This window comes from Canis aureus, chromosome 10 (assembly GCF_053574225.1).
Source record: "Canis aureus isolate CA01 chromosome 10, VMU_Caureus_v.1.0, whole genome shotgun sequence".
Lineage (NCBI taxonomy): Eukaryota > Metazoa > Chordata > Mammalia > Carnivora > Canidae > Canis > Canis aureus.
In genome coordinates, this window is record NC_135620.1 from 47,647,309 (window position 1) to 47,670,197 (window position 22,889).

The 22,889-nt window shown below is 36.6% G+C and overlaps 1 protein-coding gene across 10 annotated transcripts in view; it reads left to right on the top strand.

Annotated features, from left to right (window-relative positions):
* Window positions 1-22,889, top strand: part of LOC144322332 (uncharacterized) — a 360,447-nt gene that overhangs the window by 238,982 nt on the left and 98,576 nt on the right. For 7 of the 10 annotated variants that reach the window (XM_077912229.1, XM_077912227.1, XM_077912228.1 and 4 more), the window contains exon 2: window positions 8,016-8,170. The exons of 2 other annotated variants lie outside the window; for them this stretch is intronic. In XM_077912229.1, the coding sequence (XP_077768355.1) occupies window positions 8,088-8,170 (83 nt within the window). In that variant the 5' untranslated portion in view covers window positions 8,016-8,087. Of the gene's footprint in view, window positions 1-8,015; window positions 8,171-9,577; window positions 9,663-22,889 lie in introns of all 10 variants that reach the window. One more of the 10 variants, XR_013387969.1, reaches the window with a different exon arrangement.

A 22,889-nucleotide genomic window follows, 5' to 3' on the forward strand; every position in this document is an offset into this window, starting at 1 on the left:
CCAACTTGTCAAGGGCTTTTACTATTTCCAATGCCAAACATCTTTCTCTTTATGAAAAGATTCAGTGGCAGAGGGATCAGGAGGCACTTCATGGTCACTTATTTATTTATTTAAAGTCAAGTTAGTTAACAGTATAGTATTGGGTTTAGGGGTAGAATTCAGTGATTCATTACTTACATATAATGCCTAGTGCTCATCCCAACAAGTCTCCTCCCTTACTACCCATCACCCATTTAGCCCATCCTCCCACCCACCTCCTCTCCAGCAACCCTCAGTTTGTTTTCTCAACTATGGAATCTCTTATGTTTTGCCTCCTTCTCTATTTTTATCTTATTTTATCTTTTCTTCATGGTCTTTTAAGAAAATACTAAGAATGGAATGAGGAAATTGGGATTATAGTGATGGATTTTTCTTTCTTGTACTATCTTGGAATGCCACTCTCTGTACTTTGGTTTGCATTCTCTTGGTTAAAGTTCAGAATATCAATATAGTTGTTTGAAGGCTGAAAGATAGTGGGGAAAAAGGCTTGATCTTAACACAATGCTCTTTTCAAAATGTTTTACTTCATCTGATCTCCTTGGATTTTCACAATAAGCATGGGAAATAGGATTCCAGCTATTACACATGTAGTCGGTGGGACAAGGATAGGTAGAGTAAATTGTCCCAGGTCACTCAGCTAATTAGGGACAAGGTCAGGACCATGATTCTAGCTTTCCAATTCACTTTTCTATGTGATGTTCTTTCCCTGGAAAGCCTCTGGACAAGGAAACAGAAGAGATCAGAGCAAATGGAGAGAATGAGGAAAGTAGAATGAGGACAGAGCCGCATTGTTGACTAGCTTGCCTTACACTACTGGGAAGACCTTGCGTAGCTGGGATCTGCGGGTGCCATCTTTAGCCCACAGGAAGCCATTTGGAAAAACAGTGGGTATAGGTCAACCCACAGCAAGTCCTCCCTAAATGAGACAGTAGAGATGTCTTCTAAACAGAACAGAGGAAAGGACATCCAGCATGAGATTTTTGCTTTCACTTTTCTTTTCCTACCAGTCTGTTGGGTCAAGTGACCCACAACTAACAAGATATAATGTGATATAATTAGGCGATTTTTTGAGACCAACATTTGGGGGCATAACACAATATAAATGGAGGTTTTATTTTGACAAGTTAATGCTTTAATCACTCTCCAGGTATTTATTTCTTAGCACATCTATCTAGTTAACAGTCCCAGAGACCATGAAGACTTAGCATCTTTGAGATTATGTGACTGTTAATGTCTCTATAGTTCTACTTTATAATTATTAGTGTGCAAACTTAACAAATTACTTTTATTACTTTACTTATAAATGTCTGAAATCAAGTTTTATGGAACTGAATTTTTGCTATTATGCAAAGGAGGAGTAATTTATTTTCTGTACTGGCAAGAATAATGCTATTACGATGCATTTTCAGTATTTATGGTAAGTCTTTTTTATGGAAAATGAATGTCCCCAATTTTGTATCATTAGTAATATTTTGGTCAGTCAGCCTACAATATTAGTATCATGACTAAAGTACAGCAACATATGCCATCAAAGTTTTGAGTTGCTTATTTGTGCAGTGAAAGCCAGTATGCACATACCAATATGTAAGAGCTGGGAGATAGAAAGGCTGAAGACTGCCTATCCAAAGGAATGCTAACTAATAGAAATACAGGGTAATGGGAAGGGGGCTGCTTCTCTTTACTGTTAAATAATTGGATAATACCAATGCTTTCTCAATAGGCTTGATTTAACAAATAGCTTTATGCACATACCACCAGAAAATGCCTTCATTGGGACAGTAAATAGTCCAGGGTGGCTTGGTGTAGAATGCATGCTATATGTCATAAGAATAGTGGGTAAAATTCTGTATAGAATAGGGCCTAATGATATGGGATTTTGGACATTTGGACTTTATTCTAAAGGTAGTGCAGAGCCACTGAAAGCAATGAAAAGGACATAACAAGATTAATTCAGAATGAGGCATGAGGTAAATTAGAGCATGGTAGAGGCAGGAAGTAGAGACATTAAAAGTGTATTAACATACTTTTAAGGCAATAGTATAGTAGTTTAGGCCTCTAGGAAGCAAATCCAAGAACCAGAACAGGAACATAAGTTTTGTGAATTGAAAGATTTAGGTGGGAGATAAAACCAAATAAGTAAGTCCAAGGGATGGAATGTACAGCATGCAGACTACAGTTAATAAAATTGTATCATATATGTGAAAGTTGCTGAGAGAGTAAAGCTTAAAAGTTCTCATCACAAGGAAACTTTCTAACTGTATATGATTGTGGGTATTGAATAGATTTAGTGTGGTGATCATTTTATGATATATACAAATTTTGAATCATCATGTTGTACACTTGAAACTAATACCATATTTTATGTCAATTTTATCTCAAAAAAGAGATTAAAGGAGGAAGCATTTGAGGAATATAGCAAGTTATGGGGGTATTCATATAAATTTTCATATAAGTGGGTAATGTGTTATTTGGAACATGGTGAAGAAGATTGGACAATTTGGGTATATATTTGGGAATCATTTGGAGACATTTATGGGGTGAAAGAGCCCTGGACTTAAGTGAGAGGGTTGTTTACAGACTTTGTCACTTTTTTTTTTTAAGAATTTATTTATTTATTTATTTATTTATTTATTTATTTATTTATTTATTTATCTGCTATAGTTTTATTTATTTTTTTCAGCATATCTTTTTTTTTAAATTTATTTTTTATCGGTGTTCAATTTACCAACATACAGAATAACCCCCAGTGCCCGTCACCCATTCACTCCCACCCCCCGCCCTCCTCCCCTTCTACCACCCCTAGTTCGTTTCCCAGAGTTAGCAGTCTTTACGTTCTGTCTCCCTTTCTGATATTTCCCCACACATTTCTTCTCCCTTCCCTTATATTCCCTTTCACTATTATTTATATTCCCAAATGAATGAGAACATATAATGTTTGTCCTTCTCCGATTGACTTACTTCACTCAGCATAATACCCTCCAGTTCCATCCACGTTGAAGCAAATGGTGGGTATTTGTCATTTCTAATAGCTGAGTAATATTCCGTTGTATACATAGACCACATCTTCTTTATCCACTCATCTTTCGATGGACACCGAGGCTCCTTCCACAGCTTGGCTATTGTGGCCATTGCTGCTATAAACATCGGGGTGCAGGTGTCCCTGCGTTTCATTGCATCTGTATCTTTGGGGTAAATCCCCAGCAGTGCAATTGCTGGGTTGTAGGACAGGTCTATTTTTAACTCTTTGAGGAACCTCCACACAGTTTTCCAGAGTGGCTGCACCAGTTCACATTCCCACCAATAGGATCCAACAGCACATTAAGAAAATTATTCACCACGACCAAGTAGGATTTATCCCCGGGACACAAGGCTGGTTCAACACTCGTAAAACAATCAATGTGATTCATCATATCAGCAAGAGAAAAACCAAGAACCATATGATCCTCTCATTAGATGCAGAGAAAGCATTTGACAAAATACAGCATCCATTTCTGATCAAAACTCTTCAGAGTGTAGGGATAGAGGGAACATTCCTCAACATCTTAAAAGCCATCTATGAAAAGCCCAAAGCAAATATCATTCTCAATGGGGAAGCACTGGGAGCCTTTCCCCTAAGATCAGGAACAAGACAGGGATGTCCACTCTCACCACTGCTATTCAACATAGTACTGGAAGTCCAAGCCTCAGCAATCAAACAACAAAAAGACATTAAAGGCATTCAAATTGGCAAAGAAGAAGTCAAACTCTCCCTCTTCACCGATGACATGATACTCTACATAGAAAACCCAAAAGACTCCACCCCAAGATTGCTAGAACTCATACAGCAATTTGGTAGAATGACAGGATACAAAATCAATGCCCAGAAATCAGTGGCATTTCTATACACTAACAATGAGACTGAAGAAAGAGAAATTAAGGAGTCAATCCCATTTACAATTGCACCCAAAAGCATAAGATACCTAGGAATAAACCTAACCAAAGATGTAAAGGATCTATACCCTAAAAACTATAGAACACTTCTGAAAGAAATTGAGGAAGACACAAAGAGATGGAAAAATATTCCATGCTCATGGATTGGCAGAATTAATATTGTGAAAATGTCAATGTTACCCAGGGCAATTTACACGTTTAATGCAATCCCTATCAAAATACCATGGACTTTCTTCAGAGAGTTAGAACAAATTATTTTAAGATTTGTGTGGAATCAGAAAAGACCCTGAATAGCCAGGGGAATTTTAAAAAAGAAAACCATATCTCGGGGTATCACAATGCCAGATTTCAGGTTGTACTACAAAGCTGTGGTCATTAAGACAGTGTGGTACTGGCACAAAAACAGACACATAGATCAATGGAACAGAATAGAGAACCCAGAAGTGGACCCTGAACTTTATCGTCAACTAATATTCGATAAAGGAGGAAAGACTATCCATTGGAAGAAAGACAGTCTCTTCAATAAATGGTGCTGGGAAAATTGGACATCCACATGCAGAAGAATGAAACTAGACCACTCTCTTTCACCATACACAAAGATAAACTAAAAATGGATGAAAGATCTAAATGTGAGACAAGATTCCATCAAAATCCTAGAGGAGAACACAGGCAACACCCTTTTTGAACTCGGCCACAGTAACTTCTTGCAAGATACATCCACGAAGGCAAAAGAAACAAAAGCAAAAATGAACTATTGGGACTTCATCAAGATAAGAAGCTTTTGCACAGCAAAGGATACAGTCAACAAAACTCAAAGACAACCTACAGAATGGGAGAAGATATTTGCAAATGACATATCAGATAAAGGGCTAGTTTCCAAGATCTATAAAGAACTTATTAAACTCAACACCAAAGAAACAAACAAAAGACATGAAGAGAAATCTCACAGAGGAAGACATAGACATGGCCAACATGCACATGAGAAAATGCTCCGCATCACTTGCCATCAGGGAAATACAAATCAAAACCACAATGAGATACCACCTCACACCAGTGAGAATGGGGAACATTAACAAGGCAGGAAACCACAAATGTTGGAGAGGATGCGGAGAAAAGGGAACCCTCTTACACTGTTGGTGGGAATATTTATTTATTTTGAGACAGAGTGTGCAAGTGGGAGGAGGGGAACAGGCAGAGGGAGAGAGAGAATCCCAACCATACTGCACACACTGAGGGTAGAGCCTCACTTGGGGCTCAATCTCACAACCCTGAGATTATGACCTAAGCTGAAACAAGAGTTGGATACAACTGACTGAGCCACCCAGGTGCCCCTAGACTTTGCAACTTTCTACCTTTGAGACCCTGGGCCCATGACTTACATTTGTCTGAGTCTCTGTTTTCTCCTCTGTAAAATAAAGATCAGTAGGTTGTTGGGAGCATTAAAGGAAAGGCTATATACATTCTGTCAACTTCTAGACAAACATATTATGGGGAGAGAGCTGATGGTGAATGAGTGCCAGGATTGCTGATGATATTGCCAGGGGACTGAGAACCAGGTGACTGGATGGACTCTTTGGGAATGACTATACAGAGGGGGTCTGGAGAAGAGCCACTGGCAAAAGAACTGAGAGGAGTAGTCAAAAATGAGGAATCTCCTTAGTGTCTCCTAAGTCAAGAGTTTCAAGAGTAAATAGGAGGTCAAGGCCACATGATATCAAAGAAGGCTTGGAGGATCCTATTTAATAACTTGATGGTTACCAATGATCCTCAGAAAAACTTTTCAGTGAAGGTGAAACAACAGAAAACAGGTAAATGAGTGGGAGGTGAGGTCACCTTTGACACTCAGCATTACCATAGATCCTTAGTGCTTACATGGAAGCCAGGATGTTCCTTATTCCTCTCTAGCACTCTCTACCCTGATATCCTCAGTAGCCAGGTGAGAGATTCAGGAGAGATGGTGGGAGGAGAAACAAAACAAAAGCTTTGTAATTGCTTTTCCTGCAAATGAATATGTGACGTCATTTCTTTTACCTTTACTGTTGTATCCATGATTACATTCATATGCTGTTTACTTCTCCATGTAAATAATCATTTCAAGAGCCAAGGGTAGAGTGTAACTGAAATAGTCACTTTTATTTTCTTTCTTCTTTCTTTCTCTCTCTTTCTTTCTTTCTTTCTTTCTTTCTTTCTCTCTCTCTCTCTCTCTCTCCCTTTCTTTCTTTCTTTCTTTCTTTCTTTCTTTCTTTCTTTCTTTCTTTCTTTCTTTCTTTCTTTCTTTCTTTCGATTTGAGAGTGAGCTAAAGCAGATAGTGGGGGGAGAGGAAGAGAAACTCAAGTAGACCCCCACCCCCTGCCCCCCACCACTGTGGATGCAGCTCGACACAGGGCTGGATCACATGACCCATGGGATTATGACCTGAGGGCCCCCCCCCAAAAAAAAGAGTTGGAGGCTTAACCAACTGAGCCACCTGGGCATCCCATATTTTAGTCATATTCTTTACCACACTCCTACGCTATTTTCTATATGGCAATAGTTCTTTATATTTTTGAGATTAGTTCTTATAAGCTCCCAGATCCTAATAATCTTTATTCTTATTCTTCATGCCTCTTAGTCAAATCTGAATACATTACAGTCTGTGTGTATTTGTGGTAGTAGTAGTTGCAAATAGTTTCATGGGAGGATCCACTCTACCTTCCTCATATGTTTCTTATTCTTCTCATGAAAGGATTTCCTCCTATTAAATCATAGTCCTGGGTGAACTCAAAAGTGAGAAGTCACCATGTTCCTTCTGGCCAAATTGCACCCTAATAGAGGAAAATGAATTCTAGTTTTTGAGAGTTCCATAAGGATTATAAAAAATTGCTCCTACTTATAGTATGATTTTAATAGCATTTTTTTTTTGTCTTATTAGACTTTTATTTTGATGGGTCCCAACGTTCTGTGACAGATTTTTGGCCAAGTTATTTCCATTAAAATACTGAAATTAAAACTGCCACATACACACACAAGAACAAATGGTCCACAAAACATTCTCCTTACAATGCATTATCATTAACCAGTCTTTTACTATTAAACTTAAATGCCAATTGACACAAACAGTTCTGAGACCATTCTTCCACCACTGATTAAAACTGAGGTGGCAGGTATTGGGGATAATATTCACTTAGCCTTCTGAGCTTTCTGGGCAGACTTGGCGACCTTGCCAGCTCCACTTGCCTTCTTGTCCACTACTTTGATGACACCCACAGCAACCATCTATCTCATGTCATGAGCAGCAAAACAGCCCAAAGAAGGATAGAGAAGCTCTCTACATACATAGGCTTGCCAGAAACCATATCAAGAATGGTAGCATCACTAGATTTCAAAAACTTGGGACTATCTTCCAGCTTTTTCCAGAACGATGATCTATTTTCTCTTCAGCTCAGCATATTTGTAAGCAATGTGACCTGTGTGACAATCCAGCACAGGTGTATATGGCCTGGTTGGTTCAGGATGATCACCTGAGCTGTGAAGCCAGCTGCTTCCATTGGTGGGTCATTTTTGCTGTTACCAGTCACATTGCCATGTCAAACATATTTGACAGATACCTTCTTGACATTAAAGCCCACATTATCCCCAGGAAGAGCTTCACTCAAAGCTTCATGGTGGATTTCAACAGACTTTACTTCAATTATAACATTGACTGGAGCAAAGGTGACCACCATGCCAGGCTTAAGAACACCAGTCTCCCCTCAGCCCACAGGGACAGTACCAATACCACCAATTTTGTAGACGTCCTAGAGAGGCAGACACAAGGGCTTATTAGTTAGATGGATGAGTTCGTGGCAGAATGCAATCCAGAGCTTCAAGCACTGTGGTTCCACTGCATTCCTATCTTTATGGGTGACTTTCCATCCCTTAAACCAAGGCATGTTAGCGCTTGGCTCTAGCATGTAACCATTCCAACCAGAAATTTGCAAATGCTACTGTGTTGGGGTTGTAGCCAATTTTCTTAATGTAGGCGCTGACTTCCTTAATGATTTCCTTGTTTCTCTTCTGGCTGTAGGGTGGCTCAGTGGAATCTATTTGTTAACACCAACAATTAGTTGTTTTACACCCAGTGTGTAAGCCAGAGGGGATGCTCATGGGTCTGCCCATGCTTGGAGATATCTGCTTCAAATTCACCAACAACAGCAGCGACAATCAGAACAGCACAGCCAGGTGAGATGTGCCTGTAATCATGTTTCTGAGTATCCTGGGGCATCACTGATGGTCACATAATACTTGCTGGTCTCAAATTTCCACAGGGAAATAATCAATAGTGATGCTGTGTTCACATTCAGCTTTCAGTTTATCCAAGACCCAGGAATGCTTGAAGGAGCCCTTTCCCATCTCAGCAGCCTCCATCTCAAATTTTTCAATAGTTCTTTTGTCAGTCCTACTACATTTGTAGATCAGTAGTGGTAGACTTGCCCTAATCTACATGTCTAATGACGATGATGTGAGTCTTTTCTTTTTCATTTCATTCGGTGGTTTTCACAACACTTGTGTTCTGGTGGCAAACCCACTGTGAAAAAACTTAATAGCCCTTATGATGAATAAAGTTTAAAAAGCTTATGTTCTTCTGTTCTGTTTATGATGTCTTATTAAGTATTGGGGGTCTGTACTTTGAGAGCTATGAGAAGCCAAAATTCATTTTCATGTGAAGAAAAATTGGAATTTCTGTTGAATTTGTCTTTTTCTCCTCGTTATGGATAGATCTCAAAGAGGAAATTAGCATGGTAAAACACCCGGTGTTAGGAATTTCCTTCTGATCACGTCAGTGTCCTAATAATGTTTAAGATTCTACATATGTTGGTAATTTCTACTATGGTTAAGTCCCTTATTGAAACAACTATAAAAATATCCATTTTGGAGCACAAGTTCGGCAGGTGAACCAACTAACGTGCATATGACAGATATTGGTCTTATCCAATCACATGCATTATCACTGATTTTATTAGTTCATAGGCCAAATAAATGTTATCTCTGATAGTATATTGTCTCTGCTTATCAAGTGTTTGCCTTTATAGTTGTTTGTGGCACAGATCAAAATGATCTCATATTCTTGGAAGGAATAGGATACTAGAAGAGATTACCTAAGGGCTTAAATATCACATCTATGCTGACCCAACTGTGTATGTGACCTATGGCAAATCACTCCACCTCCTCTGGTCTCATTCAGTTTCTTCAACTATAAAATGAAAGTTTGACTAGATCATCTCTAAGGCTCCCTGATGCTTTTGTCAGCCCTGGGCTTTCTTCACAGAGAGTGCCTACAGGCTGGAGCACTCTCATCTCAACTGTTTGAACATCTCCTACATTTTTAATATATTTTTTAGCCCTGGTTTTCATTAAATGAATTAAGTCACCTCAAGTGGCTATGAACTATATGTTTCCCCCTACACCCAGTGATCCCTCAGATGGCCCTGTCCAGATTGCTGTAATTCAGGAATACATGCTAATTGAACCACTCAGTTCTTTTGTATTCTTTCCTACATCTAAAGAATATTTCACAAGAGGATGTTAATTCGTATACAAAATGGTTTTATTCATTGCTATCTCAGCTTAATATTCTCTTATTTACAGGTCCTTAGGCCTCTCCAGTCTCCCAGTCTCCTCCATCTTCCATTTGTAGTCTTCAAGAGACTAATAAACTCCTCCTTCTTCAAAGGTACAGCTGCATTTCTTTCCTCTTGGAGCTGGTATTGCCATAGAGGTCACCAGAGCCTATGTCCTTTAGCATCCTTATTTCTGCTGTAGGTAACCCACTCTTATAGAGCATCTTGGGGTCTGTTACAATTGAGAGTAGATGCAAAGGGAATCAGATAATATGCAAGGGATTCCTAAATTCCCTCTCCAGACCTGCTGCCTTCACTGTTTGGCATCTTAGTTGTCAATATGCATTAATTTTTTATTAATTCAAACCACAGTTTAGTCTTGTCTCCAGGGGAAGCTACATTCTTTCCCTATGAGCTCTGCTGTCTTTCAAGTCTCTGTTACTGCAAGGGAACCAAGAGGAGATAGATACTCATTGAATGCAAAAAGAAAAAAAGCTTTCCCCAATCTTGCCAAAGATCCCCCAAAGAAGTCTTCTAAGTGCTAGAAATCTCATGGCAGATTCTGCCTTCTGTCACCTCGAAATGGAGCAACTTCATGTGTTAATCACACTCTTCAGTGTCTTATCTGCCAGCCTATATCCACCCCTTCTCCAAATTCATGTCCTGGGTTTTCAACTGTTGATAAAGAAGAAATTTTTGCACATATTTTAATGACCACCTCCAAGTATGGTCATGAGTTATATGAAACCATATTTCTAGATCCCAATAAGGTAACAAAAGCAGAGAAACTCTTCCTTTTTCGTCTCTGAAAAGAGCTTACCTTTCTGATGATCTCTTTTGAGTCTCCCTTTGTTTAGTTTGGACTTTGCAACGCAGAGGTGATTGAGACAGTTCCTTGGAAGGCAGCCATGCCTGGTAAATCAATTTATGGGATTATAATTTACTCTATTTTTGTTTTTGTATCCCCTAACCTTCATTAAGTCTTAGATCTTCTTCAGCTGTGACTCCATTGTGAAGAAAATCACTTCTTCTCTCCAGAATGTTGGAAGGGAATCAGTGCCACTCTCCTATAGTTCTCATGGTAGTGATGGTTATTAATGGTAAAAGTTTTAGGATCATTTATTACCTAAAGCTGTGTGCACGGGGCACAGGCATGTGTGTGCACATGTACATATTGGGACAGGAAGAGAAATCCAAGGATGAAATACATCTTATTCATGTGAATATGATTTTTCTAGAAGGTAAATAAAATTTTCATGAGATTCTTGAAGAAATCCATGTGCCCAAAAAATTCAGATCCAGTTACAGCAGAATATCAATGTGAGAATATTGTGCTAGGTTATAAGATCCACTGATATTTTCTCTTATGGAACTTTTCCTTTATTACAAACTATAGAACATATGTTTCTACTTTTACTAAGAATGGTAAAAATTTATGCCTACCGTCCCTTGATACCTTGGCCAGCCATAATGAGAGTTGGTATCTATATCAATTCTAGTCAGCAAAAAGGGACCTTAGTTGGGTCACTCGACTTGTTTCTTGTTTGTTCTGCTCCCTGCCATCCAGGTATGTTTTGAGGCAACTTGGAAAAACTTAAAAAAAGCAGGAATTTGTAGACTGGTAATAGATCTCTTAGAAACCTCCAAAAGATAACACATAGGAGGTAAGAATTTCAGTGGAACTTTTACCTTCAAGGGCAACTTTTAAGAAGAAAGTTGATAGTTTTCCCTTCTTTGTTTTGTCACATTTGAAAAAAAATATAATGGAAATTAACCAAAATAACTAACTTCTTTGTCAGGCTCATTCTGTTTTTTTCTGTTTTTGTCTCAGGTCATGACTCTATTGGTAAAGAGAAATAATTGCTGTGCTATTGCTTAGGCATAAGTGAAAAATGAAGATCAAATGTTTCTGAATGTATGTTTAAGCAATAGGGTCTCTGATGCCATTTGAGATCTTTTAAGGTTTCTTAAGGTCCAAAGAGAAATGTGCAATTGATAAGAAGCAGCTTTTGGGGCAGCATCATGCCATTCTGTATCCTTCAAATGGAAATTGTCTTGGCTCCCAGGAAGCACGTTTGTTAATTCTCTAGGGAAAAAAATCATTAGCTGTATATATTTAATCTCTACAGAGGATTTAGAAATTTAAAAACAATCTAAATCTCTCCTAGGCTCCACAGTGTGTTCTTCCTGAGACCCTCAAAGAGTTAGAACTTCATAAGCCTGATTAATAAGACTGGTCATATCAGAAGTTCTAATCTGGCCAGAATCAGTGTGTAGTTACCTTAGGTCTTATTACAAATAGCATAAGATTAATACTGATGCTAGAACATATACCAAACCTGTGCAATTTAATCAAGGTGGTAGTCTGATATCCTCTTTTGATCACCTTAAAGCTTGAACCAGATTTGGACAGACTTAGAACTGTAAAGCAAGTTCATTATATTCAGTACAAAGTGCAACTACCTGAGAAAGCACAACTATGAAATAGATATGTGCTGCATAACTCCCAGAGCTTTCACAGGGTTGAGAGCATTTGAATTTGACCAGCAACAGTGGAAAGACTTTGTAGAACTTGGGGCTTTCAGTAGGGACTGAGTAAAGGATTATGGGGTAAACTATTTGTCATAGGGGTAAACTGTTCTTACAGTGCTATTTTAGACCTGCCTTTTAAGGTATTAAAATAAGGCTCAAAAATATCAGTCAGAAACCTGTCTTGCAAAAAAAGTAACCCTCTTTAAAGGAAAACAACAAAATCCAGATGCTCTGTAACATACAATATACAATTCCTAGCATATAATACAAAGTTACCAGATATGCAAAGAAACAGGAAAATATGACCTATAACCAGCAATGAATACATTAATAGAAACAGAAGAAGAAATTACAAGGATGATGAAATTATCAGATGAGGACTTTAAAGCAGTATTATAAAAATATTCAGTGAGTTAAAAACATGGATAGATGAGAAATAGAAGGTATAAAAAATAACCAAGTGTAACTTCTAAAGCTGAAAACTGCAATACCTGAAATAAAAAATTCAATAGTTTGGTTTAATAATCTATAAACTCCAAGAGCAATAGACTATTCAAATCAAAGTGGTCACACACAACAGGCTTTAAAAACAAACAACAACCTGTATACAGAGTCTCAGTGACTTGTAGGATAATGCTAAACAAGCTAACATGCATGCAATTGGTGTTCCAGAAAGAAGTGTCAGAGTAAATATTAAAAGAAATACTGAGAAAAAGATTTCTTTCTTGATTAAAACTATACACATAGAACTCTGCGAAGCTGAAAGAATCTAAGAAAGGAACACCTCCACCCAAAATGATGGCACATCATGATCAAATTGTTGAAATGCAGTGATATAGAGAAAATATTAAAAGCAGCCAAAGTGAGTGGGAGACACTTTTTATAGGGAGGCACAAAGATAGGAAATGTTGGTGATTTCTCATTAGAAACCATTCAAGCCAGAAAACAATGGAATGGCTTCTCTACAGGCCTGAAAGAAAGGAAAAAGTCAAACTAAAATTCCATATTTGGTAAAAATATATAAAGGAAGGCTAAAAGACATTTTTAGACAAGCAGAATCTGAGAGAACCTAGCAGAACTGTACTATAAGAAACATTAAAGGAAAATAATATGAGATGAATATCTGGATCTACCAGAGATGAAGAGTACTAAAATGGTTAATGTGTAGATAAATAGAAAAGTCTTTTTCTTTCCAATATTTTGTTTCTTTAAATTGTAATTAAATCAACAACAGTGTATTTTGGGGTTCACAACATGTAAAAATAAAAAGTATAACAACACAAATGGTGGTAGGTTTGGGTTATGGAATATACTGTGACAAGTTTCTTCCGTTTATGTGAAGTGATACAACGTTAGTGGAGGAAGACTGTAGTGAGTTCACAATGCATATTATAAATCCTAGAGAAGTGACTTGAAATAAAAACATTAAGTTGTATAGCTAATAAGCCAGCAGATTAGATAAAATGGAATACTGGAAGTACTCAACCTGGTTCTCCTCTTCTCACTCTCTCTCCCTGCAAAGAAAAGGCTGACAAGGAAGAAGAAAAGCAGTAAGAAAGTCATGATGTCCTCTCTTTTCTCTGTGAATTTGGAATTCTGCTGTTAGTTCATCTGCTGAGAAGTGAATTCACCAGCTGGGACTATTTAAAAAAAGATGTTAAGAGAAATGGAAAGGGAGAAGGTTGCATTAGTAGTAATGTTATTCCACATCTTGTACCTTTTTCTCCAGTGATTCTTAGCCATTTGGATGAAGGGAAGGGTTGGGAAGCCAGATGATTAGGCTGATAGAAGGTTAGCATGCTAGAGCATCTGGGTGGCTCAGTGGCTTAGCATCTGACTCTTGGTTTTGGCTCAGGTCATGGTCTCATGGGTTGTGGGATTGAGCCCTGTGTCAGGCTCTATATTCAGTGGGGAATCTGCTTGAAGATTCTCTCCTTCTATCCCTGCCTACCCTCACTGTCACTCATTCTCTCTCTCTCTCTATCAAATAAATAAATAAAATCGTAAAAAGAAGATTGGCATGCTAGAAAGCACAACAATAATGAAATTATAGGAGTTGATGACTTTGAATGATGGGTGAGATCTGGGCTAAATATGTGAGGAAATTTCTTCACTATGGAGCTCAGAGTTTGAGAATAAAGATCTCATGGTGCTAGAAGTTGTAATAGGGTCAAAGAATTATCATAATAGAAGCGATACAATGAAAAAAGTGAGGATAGAGAGATTGAGAGTAGGAAACTAAAGTTTAAGATTTCAGTGGTGAGACAGTTGTGGGTGAGGTCAAGAAGTGAAGAGAAAGTGTCTCTTGGTGGATGAGGTTATCATTGATTTTGTGAGGCCTGTTGGTGAACTGTCCACAGACATGTGGATATTACTTAAGATGGTGATGAGACATAAGATGAGGTGAATAGAAAGACTGGAAACCAGGTACCAATAACCTGTAATCAATAGTAGATATTTTCAGGGCATAGGAAGTATTTTTATTTTTATTGTAAAATTAATTTTATTTTTAGGTTTATTGAGGTATGACTTACATATACAAAGCTTTACATATTTAATGTTTATCAATTAAATTTGGGAATAAGTATATACTCTTGAAACCATCACTACCAAGGCTATAAACCCATTCATCATCTCCCAACGTTTCCTTCTGCCTTTGTTATTATTACTTTGGGGGATAAGAACATTTAATATAAAATTTACTCTCTCAGCCAACTTTGAGTATACAATATAGTATTGTTGGCTCTAGGCACTGTGCTGTATAGTAGATCTCCAGAACTTATTTGTCTTTTGTTATTGAAACTTTGTACTTCCCTCCTCCTCTGGTAACAACCATTCTACTCTCTGCTTCTAGGAATCTTAGATTCCACTTGTGAGAAAATCTAGTATTTGACTTTCTGTGTCTAGATTGTTTCATTAGCATAATGCCCATTAGGTCTACTGGTGTTGTTGCAATGTCGAGGTTCCCTTGTTTTTAAAGCCTAGATAATATTCCATTGCTGTATGTACCACATTTTCTTTATCCATTCATCTCTTAGTGGGCATGTGAGTTGTTTCTAAATCTTGACTATAGGGAATAATGTTGCAGTGAACATGGGTGTGCAGAGATCTCTTTAAGATCTTGATTCTAGTTCTTTTGGATATACTCTGAAGTGAAATTGCTGGATCATATAGTAGTTCTATTTTTAACTTCTTGAAGAATTTCCAGGCTGTTTTTTTCATAGTGGCTGTCCTAGTTTACATTCTTACCAATAGTGCACTATGGGTTCCCTTTGCTCCACATCCTAGGAGCCCTTTTTTATGCCTAATGAGGTCTATGGTTTTGAACTCCCTGTTCTTTGATCTAGTCAGCTGAACTAACCAGCTGCAGATACTCAGTAAAGAGTGAATATCTATGATGAAATAACAAGGAGAAAATTACTAGAAATTTCTTTATGGATAGAATTCAATAGCTACTAATGCTTATCTATACTCTCTTTCCAGTAGTGTGTTAGGAAGTGTAAAAAACAAATGAATCACTTCGCCGTATATTATTTAGAAATTGTATAAGACAGGATTATGAACACCAAGACTTGCACTTAGATATTACATTATAAGGAAACTTGGGGAGGAGCTCCAATGTAGATTTACCATTGGCTAGAATTATTAGGTGATATTCTTTCTCTGTTTGTTTAGTGGGGTTTAATTCTTTGCAGATGAGGAAGCTGAGGCTTAGAGCATAGATTGTCCTCTCCCTGCATTGTATCCAGCTGCCTTGCAGAGAACTGAATCGCTTTTCTATCTGGAAGAGATATCTGAAAAAATAACTTCAACTTTGTAATAAAATGGGTAAAATTGCTTCTGCTGAGATCTGGGGCTTTTATTCACCCTTTTGGTCAATGCAATTAGAGGACTGCAGAGTGAAGGGAATTATTGATAAATTTGGTAAGGATCTCTATAGCTTTAAGACCTTGAGGTAATAATTTCTTTTTACTCTCATTTAAAATGTTTCCCTAAACTATGTAGAATAACAAAGTGACAATTTGGTTCTGATTTCTGATCTTTTCCTATATGTATTTTATTTTTTGTTTCTTATTGATTTGGACCCTGTTTATTTTTCACAAACAATATTAATACAAACTTGTGGTTGCTTACTTTGGTGGTTGGCTCCATGACAAATACTGATTGTTTGCCAGTTATTTCAATAATCAATATCTGTCAAAATGAGTTGTTCATTTTGATTTTGTTCTTGCATTTTTGCATATAGATAATAAACCATAGTAATTTATAGAAACATTTTGTATAGACAATATTCAATTTGGGCCCAAATTTTCTTTAGAAAAACTTTTTGGATTAAACTGTTATATCCTTTTATGTTTACGACTTAACTGTAGTTCTTAAGCAGTAAGCAAAATCTATGTCTCACCTGCATCTTCCTCTTTTACTGGAGCTCAGTATTTTGCAACAGGAGAGGATATGCCACTCATTTCTTTCTTTCCCTGGCCTTTGCATTCAGACCCATATCTTCTCCAAGGCAGGGCTAGTGCTCTTCCCTCCTCTATCTTTAATACTGTACTAATAAGCAAGATGGCCTGTGTCCTTGTTCTGAAGAGTAGAACCATTGGAGATGGGCACTAGGGAGGGATGTGAATTATATATCTCTGGTTACTGTAAAGAATAAAAGGAGTAAAGTTAATGTTTATTGAGTTGATATTTATTATGACACTATTCTAAGTTATTAACATATATCTCATTAATCCTCATGTCAAGTATGTTCTGTATTATCTTAATACTATTAGTGAGAAAAACTGAGGCTTGGGGGTATCTGATTTCCAAGCACAGTTTTTTCTATTATACTGTATACTCTAAAATAGTTTGTAGCTGAATATGTAAGTTTGGAACTGAGTGAGATTAAGATTGAGAGCCCTAAGAGAAAAAAAATTAATGGAAGATAAAAGTTGACAATGTGAGCATAATAATACGAAGAGCAATAATAATATAGCATGAAAGATAAGATTAACTAAACTGCATGGATTTCATTAAGGGATTAGACATGGTTCTCAAACTTTAATGCGAGTGACAGTCACGTGTCATGTTTGATCAAATACAAATTCCTGGGCCTGACTCTAGACCTGCTCAATCAGAAACTATTGGAATGGATCATTGATGATGATAGTCTACATTATATATTGAAAAGACACTGGAATATAGCAAAGAATAAAGTTAAAAAGGTGAAATTGATTTTTCAGTTTACTCATCAAATGTTGAATAAATTGAACCACTGATGCTCTCCTGCTCAGGCCATGCTTGGTGCACTCCCAGTTTTTCTGGGGCTTTGTGGTTAGTGAAATCAGGAGTCTTATTTTTCCTTGGTCACAGTCTCAGTAGACGACATGGCCACCTGGCTCCGGGCCTCTGCTGCCCTCTCATGGCCAGGTGCAGTACTGTACACACCTTGACCGTGTGGGCAGGAAGCTGTTGGTCTGGCTTAGTAGTAGAGACCTTGAATAATTGGACTAAAGTGATAAAGCTGCAAATAAACTTTGATTGTGTTTTACAGAGAGAAGTAAAAGAGAGTAAATGATAGGCTTACTGTTTGGGGCTGGTGGTGTAAGAACCTATGATGAGATAGAGGCCTTGTCATTCAAATCTTAGATCTTTATTTTTCCTCCATAAAAAGTGCATTGCAAGAGAGATTACCTAACTAACATTATTTAAAAAGTAGAGTAGAACAGGACCACAGGACCACCCCAAAAGGGTTCAACTTTCCTGATCAATATTAAATACTCTAAGAACATTGATGGAACTTTGAGGAGAGATGCCATCAACAATGCTGTTGATCCTGAAGATAGAGGAAACAAGAAAGGAGTCAGGAATAAAGTTGGGACCATGTACTCCTGATTTTCAAAAAAATAAATATAGGAGACTCTGGAATATTACATAGTAATGCTGATAGGCCCCTAGGAAAAACTTCAATAAGATTCTTAAAAGTTGTTTGAGGTCCACTTAAAAGAAAGTGATGATCACAAACATGAGTGTGTTGGAAACAAACTAGGTCAGGTTTGTAAGTTCACTTCCTTCTTTTGTAAGACTACTAAATTAGTGTCCAGGGGTGTGTAGATCTGTGACCTCTCATTTGAATTAAAGTCTTAAAAGCCATAGTCCATAGAAATTTTAGACACCTGTCTTGGTTTACTAAATTCCCTAATCTTCTATCCATCTTCAGTTAGATCAAGGGTTGCATTACTGAGAAAGGTAGAACGTACACAGGGCAAGTGACCATTGTGGCCTATTTCATATGCCTGTCTGTCAAAACAGAAAAGTGCAAATGATTACATAATTACCAAATCAGTAGTTCTGGCATCTTTAGTAGGAGATGTGAGTGAGGCTCTCCTTAGATGAACTAGTACCATTTCATAATAGTTTCTTAACTGTGACATGCTTCATTTAATTATTTGTTCCTGTCTTTAAAATAAAATTAATAGATCTACATCTTTTAAAAAGTTAGTTCACAAAAGTATGTAAGTGCAAAAAAAATCAATGGGCCTTCAACCTATAGTTCCTTCAAGAAACACTGCTGCTACAGTTTTTTTTTAAATTATTTATTTATTTATTCATGAGAGACTGAGAGAGAGAGAGAGAGAGAGAGAGAGAGAGAAGCAGAGCCACAGACAGAGGGAGAAGCAGGCTGCATGCAGGGAGCTCGATGTGGGACTGGATCTGGAGACTCCAGGACCACACCCTGGCCAAAGGCAGACGCTCAACCACTGAGCCACCCAGGGATCCCTGCTGCTACAGTTTTAAAAGCTTTCTGAAATAAAAAATAGGTGCTTCCCATATCCTTACGCACATTAGATCACATGATCTGTATGTAGTCTTTTACATCTTCCTTTTTTATATTAAAGAATATAAAAAGATATATCTTTTCATATTGATACATAAGAGAATTCATATTCTAGCATTTAAATTTATGAAATATTCTATACTTGTAGTGTTTGGTACTTTAGCCACTAGCTCCATAAGTACTTGAAATGTGGCTAGTTCAGTTTGAGTTGGGCTATATGTACAAAAGATATAATGGATTTGAAAGCTTTTGCATAAAAATATATAAATATTTCACTAGCAATTTTTATAGATTGATTACCTATTGAAATTATGTTTTGGATATATTGAATTACACAAAATGTTATTAAAATGTTCCATTTTTTTTTAAATGAAGCTAACAGAAAATTCAAGATTATATCTGTGTCTCACATTTGTGGCTTGTATTAGATTACTATTTGGAAGTGCTGTTATACAAAAAATAATATATACTCTGCTATAAGGAATAAAAGACCATCATATATTTAGAGCTATTTATTACTCAGGTGGTAGGCATTAGTCTGACTGTACTTACTGATTGTTGAAATGTATCCACACTGGCTGGTAGTTGCTACTGATCTGAGCCTCCAAGTGCCTCTCCCACCCCATTACCCCAGCTGTTTGGATCTAAAACTCTCCAAGGTTCACTTCCTAAAGATATAATGCCTGGAAAGCCTTGGACTCCAATAAAAACTATAGCAGTTGTCCTTTTAGATTTGCTAAGTAGTCAGACCATTCAGATGATTGCATATTTTGAAGATCAAGCCTAATTATATTTACTACCTAATTTAAGAAAAGATTATTATTTCTGAAGCCCTTTATGTAACTCTCTCATTAGTATTCTCACTTTACTTCCTCTTCCCCTCACATAGGGTTAGTACTTTTTCTTCATAGCTTTACTATAAAAGTTGCAGCTATAAATGATAAATTATTTACCTTCATTGCTTTCAAATCTGTATATGAATGCAATTGCAATGTGAATATTCAGCTTGCTTTTTTTATTTGATTAACATGTTTAGAGAATTACTTATGTAATGAGTTTTATTTATTTTTGTTCTGTTGAACAGTATTCTACTTTATAAAACCATTGTATCCATTTTGTTATCACTGAACATTTTTTGTTATTCCAGTAGTGCTACTATGGACATTCTATTCCAGTAGTGCTTATCTTTCCATGTGTTCAAAAATTTCTTCTGTGGAGGGGCTCCTGGCTGGCTCAGTCTGAAGAGCATCTGACTCTATCTCAGGGTCATGAATTCAAGCCCCACATTAGGTGTAGAGATTGCTAAAAAAAATTAATAATGGATTTCTTCCATTTTTATTTTATTACACAAGTCAGTGTGAAATACATTGTATAAAGCATAGAACCCACATGCATATATGCATATGTGATTTATCCTTCTCTCTGCTCTTTTCTCCTGTCCTTTTCTGTTCTCATTTTATAGTGAGACAAGTTCAAACCACACTCCTCTTTGAGTGTGTTGGCAATTCTTGGCCTTTCATTGTTCTACATAAATTTCATAGTAAGTTTGTCAACATCGATGGAAGTCCTGGTCAGGATTTTGATTAGAACTGAATTGAATGAAAAAAAAAAAAGCATGAAAAAAAAAAAAAAGAACTGAATTGAAGGTACTGATTATTTAGTGGCCAATTGATATTCATATTCTTCAGAAATTTCTAGGAGTTTTTTTCTCAAATAATCAACTGTTAGTTTCATTGATCATCTTAATTTTCCTTTTGTCTTTCATTAATTTCTTTGTTAGCATCAATTTTTACTTTTCTTCTTTGCTAACAAGCATTTAAGGCTTAACTGCATCATTGAGGCTACTGGTGCCACGTCACAATACAACCACGTGAATCTCCTCACCTGAGTCTTAAATATTTTTTCCAACCATCTGCCAAACTGGATGTTCCAACAAAAAAACATGCTGGAGTGTTTCCTTTACTTAAACGTGTGTCACACAGTGTTTTCCTTTGTCCATCTTTTGTCTTCCTCTTAACTCTCACGTTTCATTTTTTGCTGAGAAATACTTGGCAATTACTTTTGAGCTAGCTATCTTAAGTACATACTTTAGTGTTTTAATATAGTGCTAAAATTCTTTTAAAAAATAATTGATGTGTCCTTCAATATCAAAGTGTATTTTTATTAACTGAAATTGTCAGTATATCTCAGCCTTGGAAGTGGTGTGTATTTACATTCAAAGGAATCTCAGGTATGTGGAAAATTCATCATATCTGTAGCACTCTGCTTTGTATTGGTTAACAGTATGATATCTTTTTCTGAGGCTGTTGTTCAAATCTGAGTGTTGTCACCATGGGGGAAGAAAGAGAGCCCTTCTCCGTCTTCTTTATGATGAAGTATTTTAAACTGCTCATCACTGGTCCTTTGAGGGAACAACGTCTCTTGATATTCGGATATATTTTTTGAGCAGCTGCTCCTAATTCATTTCAAATGGTTTGAAATTCTGTATCAATTTGACTGTCAAAATGAAAAAAAAAATTAGTGCTGAGGTTGAGCTTTGAGTACTTTGAGATTGAATTTTAGTGTTCAGTGTTATATAGTAGGTGCTTTACATACCATGTCTGGAGTAATTTAATTCTCCTAGCAGCCCATAATTTGGCCCATTATTGAGATATTGAACTATATTTTCAGAAGTTAAATTATTTGTCTCAATTTGCATTCTTGATATGGTTGCTAGAATAGAAGAAAATCATGTATCACTGAACTGGTAAATCTTAGTAGACAGTTTTAACTCTAATTATGAAAGCTCTTAAATTGGGCCATCAAGTAATTCTTTGACAGTCCATGTCTATTGAACATTATTGGGAAAGAAATAATGATCATTGTGAACTTCTTTAGGCTTTCTAGAAATAGACAGAAATAATCAGATTTATCTCATAGGCTGTCATTCAAATTTGATCAAATGCTTTTCTTATTGATTAGGATGACTGTTCTCTGTGGAGTTATCTAGAAGACATAAAATTCTCAGTTCAGAACTTTCACATTGATTTCCACGTTTGGCATTTGAGTCATCCAAAATGATCTTGTCAGTAAATGAGAACTAGTCTAGCTCTATGATCTCTTGATCAGTATCTCTACCAGGGTTATCATTTCTTTTTTTTTTTTGGATATGTATCTTGCAGTGAGATGGATTGGAACCTCTTTTGTTTCCAATTAGTTCATGTATTCATGTCATTACTAAATGAGATAAGGATCAACATCAATTCTATTCCTGTTTCATGTCTAAGAAATATGATTTACTGAAAAGGAGATGGGAATGGAAGTTTTATTATAGCAGCATCACTCGCTTTAACATTCTTTTGAGATATATGACAAAAAAATCACATAATAATCATCAAAAATACTTTTTATGAACAGCTGTCAACTGATAAGTTCTTCAATCAATCTTGAATGCAAAGTATTGGGAACTCTTTGAGTTACAAAAGAATTTTTAAAAATTCAGTCATTGGAGTCATTCATTTTCTCAATACTAATACCAATATTTAAATCATCCATTTGTTTGACATCCTGGAAACTGTTAGAATTGGGGCAATGAAATGTAGTAAAATTAGAGATGGGTGAGTGACAAGACTTTACTAACTTTTTTGAGCTTCAGTTTCTTTCTCTGTAAAAATTGAATAACAAAGTGCCTATCTCTTATGATTATTGTGAGATGTACATGAATAATGCATCTATCATAGTAATGATAAGAACCTCTCAGTAAGTGGTAACTGTTATACGATGAACTTGGACTTAATGTAGGTGGGCAGTTTTATTTAAGGGTTAGTGCAGTACAGCATTGAGATTTTCAAGAACAGTGAGTATATAGAAAACCATACCATCAAGATATTTAGTTTATATCACATTTGGAATAGAATTTAATCTAGTAGGAGCATCCAGTCCCTTTGGGGAGATTTGCAAAAACACGTTGGGACTCAGGAGTCCAGAAATGTGGACTTAGGCTAAG